This window comes from Podarcis pityusensis (assembly GCF_964106645.2).
Source record: "Podarcis pityusensis genome assembly, chromosome: 8".
Taxonomy (NCBI): domain Eukaryota; kingdom Metazoa; phylum Chordata; class Lepidosauria; order Squamata; family Lacertidae; genus Podarcis; species Podarcis pityusensis.
The window spans coordinates 19,893,490-19,902,588 of record NC_138033.1 but is presented as its reverse complement, the minus strand read 5'-3'; the positions used below and the strand labels follow the sequence as shown (position 1 = coordinate 19,902,588).

General features: G+C 50.6%; 1 protein-coding gene and 1 long non-coding RNA gene across 3 annotated transcripts in view; one reads left to right on the top strand and one right to left on the bottom strand.

Moving 5' to 3' along the window:
• Window positions 1-1,401: 1,401 nt before the first annotated feature.
• Window positions 1,402-6,534, top strand: CITED4 (Cbp/p300 interacting transactivator with Glu/Asp rich carboxy-terminal domain 4). Of its 2 annotated transcripts, none has more exons than XM_081016622.1 (2): window positions 1,402-1,665; window positions 4,948-6,534. In XM_081016622.1, the coding sequence occupies exon 2, from the start codon at window positions 4,961-4,963 to the stop codon at window positions 5,633-5,635; it is 675 nt and encodes a 224-aa protein (XP_080872748.1). In that variant the 5' UTR covers window positions 1,402-1,665; window positions 4,948-4,960; the 3' UTR covers window positions 5,636-6,534. The 2 variants fall into 2 exon arrangements, with proteins under 2 accessions (XP_080872748.1, XP_080872747.1); XM_081016621.1 differs by having other exon boundaries at window positions 1,403-1,728.
• A 9-nt stretch (window positions 6,535-6,543) lies between these two features.
• The window catches only part of LOC308483074, a 6,157-nt gene continuing 3,601 nt past the window's right edge, over window positions 6,544-9,099 (bottom strand). Inside the window, exon 3 of the long non-coding RNA XR_013989579.1 lies at window positions 6,544-7,994. This is a non-coding gene — a long non-coding RNA (uncharacterized lncRNA). The remainder of the gene's footprint in view (window positions 7,995-9,099) is intronic.

The window sequence follows — 9,099 nt, the reverse complement described above, 5'->3', positions numbered from 1 at the left end:
CCACTTCTAACAAGCAGGCCCTGGTGATAGGCATAACAAGAGCAATACATAGGTATCTGAAGAAGTGTGCTTGCACACGAAAGCTCATACCAAGAACTAACTTAGTTGGTCTTTAAGGTGCTACTGAAGGAATTTTTTTGTTAAGAGCAATACAGTATAAGGAAGAAATAGTAGAAGTTATACGGCAATTGGAATGGGGGGGGGGCAAGCTGGAACAATTCAATTAGAGTTTGAATGTAGGCAAAATATGCAACGGCCCTTTACACCTTCAGAAATGCTGAGTCAATCAGCATCTAAGGTGGGAAACCACTGTCTGTATTCAGGCCCAAACGAAAGGAATTGAATTTCTTGAGAAGTTCTGAAGCAGCAGCTTCTCACTGCAGCCTCCCTTTGAAGTTCCTTTGTTATCCTTTCAGGTGTTAACAGAGTTGACGCGTAAGAATGAAAAGCAAAGTGGGGTGCGCAGAAAAAAAACCCCAAAAACCCCAAACAGCAATTCAGGGGACGAGTCACTCAGATGCCCTTATAGTTCCCTCGCTTTTCTTGGAAAACGCTTGGGAAATTAGCAGGAGGAGGAGGAGGAGGAAGGCATCGCGCGCGCGACCAGCGGGAACGCGCCGTATTGCGCCACCCGCTCCTCCCCGTCCAGCGCCCTGTGGTTAATTGAGCCATTCGCGAGGGCCACCTCTTTCCAACCGCGTGGCAGCAGATTAACATCCCCTCTGTATTTGCATAACAAAAGGCAGGTCAGGGCGAGGAATGCGCTCCCCACCGGGGCCCGGGAGTTAATTATAAACAATGCGCCTCGCAATATCTTGGCCGGCAGCCGGCAGCCATCCTCTGCGCCCTCTCACCCGCTCACGCTTCGCCAATCGCCAGGGGAGAGCAAAGGCTGCAAGGATCCTCTCCTCGCCCCCCCCCCCGCTTTCCACTCTCTCCCTCTGTCCTCGTGTTTGCATGCATTCACACGTTACGTGCGCGCACGCCATCGTGTGCAAGATGAACGCCGGCAAGGAGGGTTGTTAGGCGAGCCGGTTTGGAGAGCGAAGGAGGAGAGATGGACAGATGGAAGAAAGCAAGCAGGCAGGCAGGCAGGCAGGCAGCGCTTCCCCCCACCCGTCCTTTCCTCCTCCTGCCTTTGCATATGCTGCAAACTCCCGCCATTGTGTTGCAATCCCTCCTTCTTCGGAGATGAAACAAAAACAGGTAGGCGGGACCCTGCGATTCTTCACCTCGGCCCCCTCTTCGCCGCTTTGGAAAAAGCATCCAGGCTGGGGAGGGGGGAGAAGAGCCATTTGGGAGAGCTGGACCAATCAGAGGCGCAGGGGCGGGGACTTTGGCTCCGCCCCCCCTCTGGCTTCTCCCTCTCTCTGTGTGTGTATGTATATATATTAAAAAACGCTGAAGTTTAACCTCCTTGCAAATACACACAGCGGCGCCTGAGAGGGTTCGGCTGGGAGCCGGAGAAAGAGGAGGCGGAGGAGCAGCAGCAGCAGCAGCAGCCGCCGGAGGGACCCGCCGCTTGGAATTGATGCGGCCGGGCTGGGGGTGCCTTTGCAAGCGCGGCGGGCAGGCTGGCCAGCTCGCTCGTGGGAATAGCAGCCGCGTGTAAGGAAGGAAAGAAAGAGGAGCCGCCGCCGCCGCCGCTTTCCTCCTTCTGCCGAGGTGACTTTTCCAGCCGGGCCATTTGCGAGTTTGCAGCCTTCCCTTCGGATCGCCGCCTTTGGGGTATGTAGCCGAGGAGGGAGCCGAGCAAACCACGGCGGGGAAAGGAGGGTGACATTGGGCGTCGAGAGGCTCCGCAGAAACGGCCGCGATCTGAAAACTATTATTATTATTTATTTTTGCATTGCCTGCCGTTCGTCGGGGTGGCCAGGAAAACGGGCTTTTTTCCTTCTCCTTTCCAGCCTCAGCACCACCCCGAGCCCTCATTTGCGCGGAGCGCTCCTTCGGCGGCATTGTCTTTTGCTCGGGAGCAGGCAGGGAAGGGTTAAACTTCTGTGTTCAAAGTGCTGATCTTTGTGCTGGCGGAATGTGCCGGGGCGGGAGCTGCCTGGAGCCGGCAAAGGGGAGGAGGAGGAGGAGGGAGAGAAAAAGAGAGGGAAGCGGGGAGGGGGGTTGGCCATGGGAAGCGGGTTAGGGAACGGGCGCGCTGCTCCTTGCATTCTGCGAGGCGCATTACCAGCGCCGGGTTCTGCGATCCGACGGCGTCGGGGAGGTTGCAACAGACTTCTTATTTCCATGCACAAGGTCGCCTTCGTTTATCCGGATGTAAAACCCATTGCATAAATGCTCTGTTCGCTGCCAGCGGCCTGCTTTCGTATTTGCAAGCTGCTTAAGGTGTCCCGGGGTTGGGCAGGAATGACAAATCGGTGACTTGGGGAGGGTGGCGAGGTAACCAACCTCGATTTCATTGCCTACTGAGCTTGCAGCGTCCTTAAGCGGATCTTCATCCTCCCGGGCGGTAGGGGGCAGCATTGTCGTTCCCCTGTCGCTCCTCTAGGGGGCGCCGTGGAGCCTCGGCTTGGGTTAAGAGGGCCACCAGCTTAGATCTGTTTTTAAAAGGGGGTTGGATGAGTGCATGCCTGGCCAGTCTGTTAGGATAGGGCAATGCATCCTGATATCTGATCCTGTTGGCTGAGTATATGTCAGCTGGGAAGTAAAGGGGGGGGCATCGGTGGAGGTACTTGTTTCTACATACTTGGAGAACAGAATTTTAAAACCTCAGCCTAAGAGTTGTGGATTGAAAGGGGAAGGGGTGTATGCTGTGAGCTTAAGCACCCATTATTGCACTTTCAAGAACCATGATACATACAAAAGGATTTAGGTTGACAGCCCAAACTTTGTCCCTGAAGCACTAGATAGCCTTGCGGGGAAAAGCCATGGGAAGAAGAGTCCCCCCCCCCCTCTCCGCACACACACTTTCTTTTCCTTTTCCTCCCCCTGGGAGGCCTAGGCAGAACTACATAACCTTTGCTCCAGGGTGACACTGGTGCCCATGTCGGGACTATTTGTTGGGTGGCGACCATACGCTGCAACATCATGTTGCAGTTCCCCACTCCGGCCCATATGGAGCCTCCATGTTCAGGGGCAATATATCTCGGAATTACCAGTTCCTTGGGAGCAGCAGCAACAAGGAGAGGGTTGTGTTAAACAGGCTGTGTTTAACAGCCTTTTGGAGGCATTTGATTGGCTGCTGTGACAAACGGGCTGTTGCATTTGTCCTGGCCCAGGAAGGGCTTTGTGGTCTCTTGTGTCCTTGGATGTGTGTCCCCTTCTCAGCTGGCCATGTTTGTTGGACAGTTCTGCCTTAGTGGACACTCTAGCTGCCTCCCACTATAAACTTTTCCTCCACCCCCAAAGCCTCTCTACCACATGACCTGTTAGGGAAGGGGGAGTCGCTGCCATCTGCCACTGTAGATAAGAATGAGGTTGTAATTCTATATGTGCATGCGCGCACACACAAAGCACAGTTTCCTTCAGTACGTTGGCACAACCTGGGTCCAGCCAGAGGTTGCCACACTTAATGCTCCCATCACCCCAGCCATAGGGCCATTCTGACTGAGGCTGATGAGAATTTGGGGGCGGGGGCAGGAGTACAGGGAGGCTCACACATTCTCCACCCTGGCTTTAGAACAGTGTTTCCCAAACTTGAGTCTCCATCTGGTTTTGGACTACAACTCCCATCATCCCGAGCTAGTAAGACCAGCGATCATGGATGATGGGAATTGTAGTTCAGGGGGAAACAGCTAGTGAGTCAAGTTTAGGAAACACTGTTTTAGAGAAACAATATGTGCCTGTTAACTCGCAAACCAGGTTTGCCTCTCCGCTGAGTTCTTGGCCCAGCCTACCTTGCAGGGTGGTTGAGAGGATGAATGGTGCAGAAACCGTGAGTGTGTCACTGTGAAACACCTTGTTGAAAAGATGTCTACAAAATATAACTTCTGGAGCAGGGGAAGGGGGCACTTGGGAGCCCCATACCCTCTAGAATGGGGCAGCCCAACTTTTCACACCAAGTGGCTGCAAGAGTACTTCTCTCGGGCAGGGGAAACGAGGCAAAAATTTGACAGCAAACCCCCCCCCCCCCCGCTGCCTTCCCAAGGCTCTGGCAGGATCCCACCTCCTTCCCAAATGTGGGAAAGTGCTAAGGAGGCTTTGGGAAGGAGGCAGGAATACTCTAGGACTATGTCAGAGCCTCACACTGCCTTTCCAAAGCCCATTTCCTTGCTTACCAGCTTTGGGAAGGAGGCACGAAGGCTGGGGGCTGCCAAAAAAGGCCTTGACCATCCCACTCTAGACTCATGTGTTGCTATCCCAGGAGCAGGCTTGCATATGTCGTGGCAGCAGTGTTAGAAACTCGGGTATATAAACTAGGCGCCAAATGGCCCCTTAAACCACAGTTACAGTTGCCAAAACAGAATGTCTAGTCGCCATTTTTGGGGAGGCGCCTCTAAAGTCTTAATTTTCAAATGATGGGCTGGCTGACTGCGATTGATTCTCAGTTGAACATCTGGCTAGTTCAGAGGACAACCTTGAGCTAGGTTAATAATTTGGAGAACTTAAAGAAGAAAAGTCACTTGACCCAGGGACAGTCCACATATATCGGCCTATTCCGACCTCTTTTTCTTATCGGTGACTGCTGCTGCTCTGGCTGCACAGAAAAAGCGTTCGGGGTTCCTGAAATTCATTCCAGTTGTGCAGGTTTAAAAGATAACAACTAAGAGAATCCTATAGGATGTGGTGTTAGCGTGTGATCCCCGGGCACGCACCTTTCCAGGTGGCGGAGATATCAGGTGCTGTCCTGGCTCCAAGCATCTTCACTTGGTCGCAAGCGGTTGATTGCCAGGGTGCAAAATGCGCCTGGCTAATTTCAAACACTGCCTGGTCTTTGGGGGGGACGGGACCCTGTGCTGCCTTGTACGTGACCCTCCTCCTCTTGTCTTCCAGTGCCCAGCTTGCGATGGCTGACCACATGATGATGTCGATGAGCCACGGGGTGAACGGGATGCAGGGCTACCGGATAGGCATGAACGGGATGCAAGGTCCTCCGCAGCAGCAGCAGCACGTGCTAAGGACGCTCCCCGCCAACCACCAGATGATGCAGTACGGAGGCCCTGCCCTGGACGGAGGCATGAGGCAGAGGCCCAGCATCAATGGACAGATGGGTCACCACCAGGTCCCAGGCGCCATGATGTTCAGCAATCCGAGCCAGCAGCAGCAGCAACAACAACAACAACACCACCAGCAGCAGCAGCAACAGCAGCAGCAACAGCAACAATACTTGGGACCGGTGGGCACTCAGCAGCTCATGGCTAGCATGCACTTGCAGAAACTGAACACGCAATACCAGGGCCACCCCCTCATGGGCATGAGCAACGGGCCCATTGGGGCAGGGGTGCCGCAATACAGGATGGGACCCGGGCAGCACCTGGGGATGCAGCACCTGCCCTCTCCGGCCCTGACCTTGAACGTTATGGACACGGATCCCATCGACGAAGAGGTCTTGACGTCTCTGGTCATGGAGCTCGGCTTGGACCGGGTTCAGGAGCTGCCTGAACTCTTTCTGGGACAGAACGAGTTTGACTTCATCTCGGACTTTGTCAGCAAACAGCAGACCAGCGCCATCAGCTGTTGAGGTGGCTCTGCTGTGGAAGCTGGCGCTTCTCTTTGTGGCTTGATCTCCACCACCACCACACACCCCTACTTCCTGATCTTCCCCCTGCACAGATCTACAGGCTTTCCCAGGTCACCCTTGCCCACACCTCCTGGAAATAACAATGGACAATCATTTGGAGGCTTCACCCCCCCCCGCCCTCTTTTTTGCTTTGCACTGTCGTGCTCCTCTTGTGTAGGGGAGGGGGGAGGAATCGGAAAGGTGTCTGTGTTGTTGTTTTTTGCAGACGAGACGGCGCAGAGATGGAGTCGGGTCCTCGGGTTGTGCCTATGGCAGCTACAGAATTTCAAGAAAAACAAAATGGCCTTTTTTTCACCTGCATGGCCTTCTCTCTCCCCCCACCCTGCAAAAAACAACTTCCGTCTTGAGTTTGGACTACAAGGGGGGGCAAGTTGCTGAGAATCCACTCCGCTGTTGGCTTTGTCAAGAAAGTCTAGCAAGCCCCTCTACATTCAGTGTCTGGTTTTTATTTTTAAGCCATTCTTTCACTGAAAGAGTGGGCAGGAGGTAAAAATAAATAAATGGCTTGCTCTTCTTTGTAAGCCTCAATCTCTTTATTGCTCCTCAGTACTGTGGAATTAGCAACCAGTCTCTCTCCTTGACTTGAAGAGATCAGTGCCCTCAGGTTGTGTTTTGTTCTGTGTTCTTTTTTACTTCCATCGGGTTTTTGTTTTGTTTTTAAAGCGAAACTTCAGCGGATGACATTTTGGGGTTCGGTGCAGGGGAGAGTGGGATTAACCAATCGGTTATAAGATCCTTTGACTTCCTTTTCCGGCTACTACAAACACGGGCTTTTAAGATGCCATCGGAGCTCTTCTTTCTCTGCCTCTGAAACCAAATAAAATCCTTGTAATTGTGTATATTACTGATTCTTTTTTTTAAAAAAAAAAATCTTATTTATCACTTGTGTGTTTCTAGTCCGTATTTATTTGGAAGGGCTCGGATTTATTTGCCTTCTGAGATTATTGGGAAGGGCTAACGATAAAGGCTGGGGAATGCATGCCCCTCCAACACTTCCATGGGGTTTTTGTTCTGCTATCAGTAACTGAGAGCAAGGCTGAAAAAAACAAAAACCAGCACCCTATCTATCTCTCTCTCTCTCTCTCTCCCTCCCTCTCTGCTGGGGCTCAAATGTAAATTCTTAGTTCTTAATTGTGTTTCTCGGAAAAGAGGAAAATAAGTTTGCGGCTGAGCGGCTTGTTTCCTTTCTCGGTCTCGTTTCCAAAGGCTTTTGGAAAGTTTGCTGCTCAGGTTGGCAGGCCTCTGGAGCTTCTACTGTCCCCTCTTGTCGCAAGCACACGGTAGCACATCATTGTTGATCGATGAAGTGAGAATGTACAGGTGATTTTTTTTTTTCCAAAATAAAAGCTAAAACCTCAACAATGAACCGGTTTTGTTTGGGTCGTGCCTCTTGCTTTTTAAACCTCCCTGTTTAGAAAATGCAGCGTGGGTCCTGGAAGTGGTTGAAAGTCTCTAGGTTTCCTGTCTTTTTTTTCTAAAAAGTGACTTGTGTGCGCTTAAGTGTCTCTCGGACAACCGCGAGTCGTCCCGTTTTCTCTACGAAACCGACAACCAGCACATGTGCAAAGCTAAGCGAGAGTTTCTTGCTTGCCTGGAAACAAGACACCTCACTTGCCCGCAGAAAATCCTAGGTTCAGTTACGGCAGATCCCATTAAAGAAGGATCTCCAAGGAGCAGGTGCTGGGAAGAACCTCTGCCTGGTGGTCTGGAGAGATGCTGCCAGTCCATGTACACAATGCTGGGCTCAGTGGACTAGCGCCCTGGCTTTGTATAAGGCAGCTTCCAGTACATTCAGTGACTTCACATGAGTTGCAAGGGGGGGAAGGGTTATATTAAAGATGCCTTTTGAAATTACCGTTATACCTCCCACTGTCAGCTTCAAATGTGTGTCTTCTATATAGAACTGGCAGAGTAGTCTCTCTGATCTAAATAAGATGAGTCAACAACATTTTGGCGTTTGCGGCCAGACTAAATTTAGGTTTTGTTGGTGTGCCTCGAGTAAAAAGGAAACGGAGATAAACTAGCAGTTAACTGCATTTCTGCCTGGTTTGCCAATGTACACAACTAGTAACTCAATCCAGCGCCGGTTCTTTATTCCTACTGTTGTACCACCTGCCCCCCCAAAAAACCCACCTAATTGTTGATTAAATTTAGCATTTCAGTTTCTTCCTGTGATAATGGTTTAGTGAGGAGTTGACTTGCTTACCTCGGCAGGTTTGCTGATTCCTGTGTGTCTGTATGCCCTGGATTACAAAGCCCTTGTTAACTGGCTGCCTTAATACTTTGTGGTGAAGAGTTTCTGGAGAAGCAGATGGGGCAGAGATGTAGAATTCAGAGCAGAGCGAAACAGGGTAGGTTTTAGGTCGTTCACATTGAACTGCAAATTAAAAATTTCTCCTGACCTGTCTGTACCCCTGTCTGTGCTGCCATTTTGCCATGCTTGTAAAATTTGATCTTATTGCAACTTCTCAAAAACTGGACACTCCATGTGTCTCTAGTGGTGACCTCTGATGAAGTATTTTCCTAGGAGCATAGTTTTAATTCCATTTATATCCCTCCTTCCCTCTGAGGTACTTAAGGTGGCTCTCTGCCCCTCTCCACATTATCCTCACAAAACTCAGATTTTGGATTCATCCCCCTCTCTTGTGGGCCAGCACAGCTATATTTTGTGCGTGTGTGAAATGTATTTAATTTATTGATGAAAACCTCCAAGTGGTTGCATAAAATAACCAATGAAAGTAGATATTAAAAAGCCTAGCATTTATTAAAATAAAAACAGCTGTGTTAAAAAGATGAAGCAACATATGAAAATGAATACAGCTTCTAATGTATAGTTCAAAACTGCTGATTTTATGCAGTGTACCTGTGATTAAACAATACAAGTTTGTGTTTCTTTAAAAGTGGATAGGTCTGCAGTGAAGCAGGAGATAAAACAAGTTTTCCTGGAAGTTCCAGTAAAAAATGCTATTGGCTCCTGATATTGGCCAGTGTTATGTAGCGTTTCCGTGCGCTGCTCTGGTTCGCCAGAAGCAGCTTAGTCATGCTGGCCACACAACCCGGAAGCTGTACGCCGGCTCCCTCGGCCAGTAAAGCGAAATAAGCGCCGCAACCCCAGAGTCGTCCGCGACTGGACCTAGCTGTCAGGGGTACCTTTACCTTTATGTAGCGGTTATAGTGTCAGGCCTAGGAACTGGGAGACCAGTGTTCAAATTCCCGCTTCGGGTCAGTCATCGCCTCCCAGCCTAACCTACCTCACAAGGTTGTTGTGGGGATTAAATGAGGGGGGTGAAAACGATGTACGCCACCTTGAGCTCCTTAGAGGAAAAGGTGGGGTAATAATAAAATTACTTCTATTATTATTATTTGTAACCAGCCCATCTGCTGGGTTGTCCCAGCCACTCTGG

What these genes read in the sequence shown, in the direction of transcription:
- CITED4 (XM_081016622.1), top strand. Translation starts at nt 4,961, where the DNA reads ATGGCTGACCACATGATGATGTCGATGAGCCACGGGGTGAACGGGATG.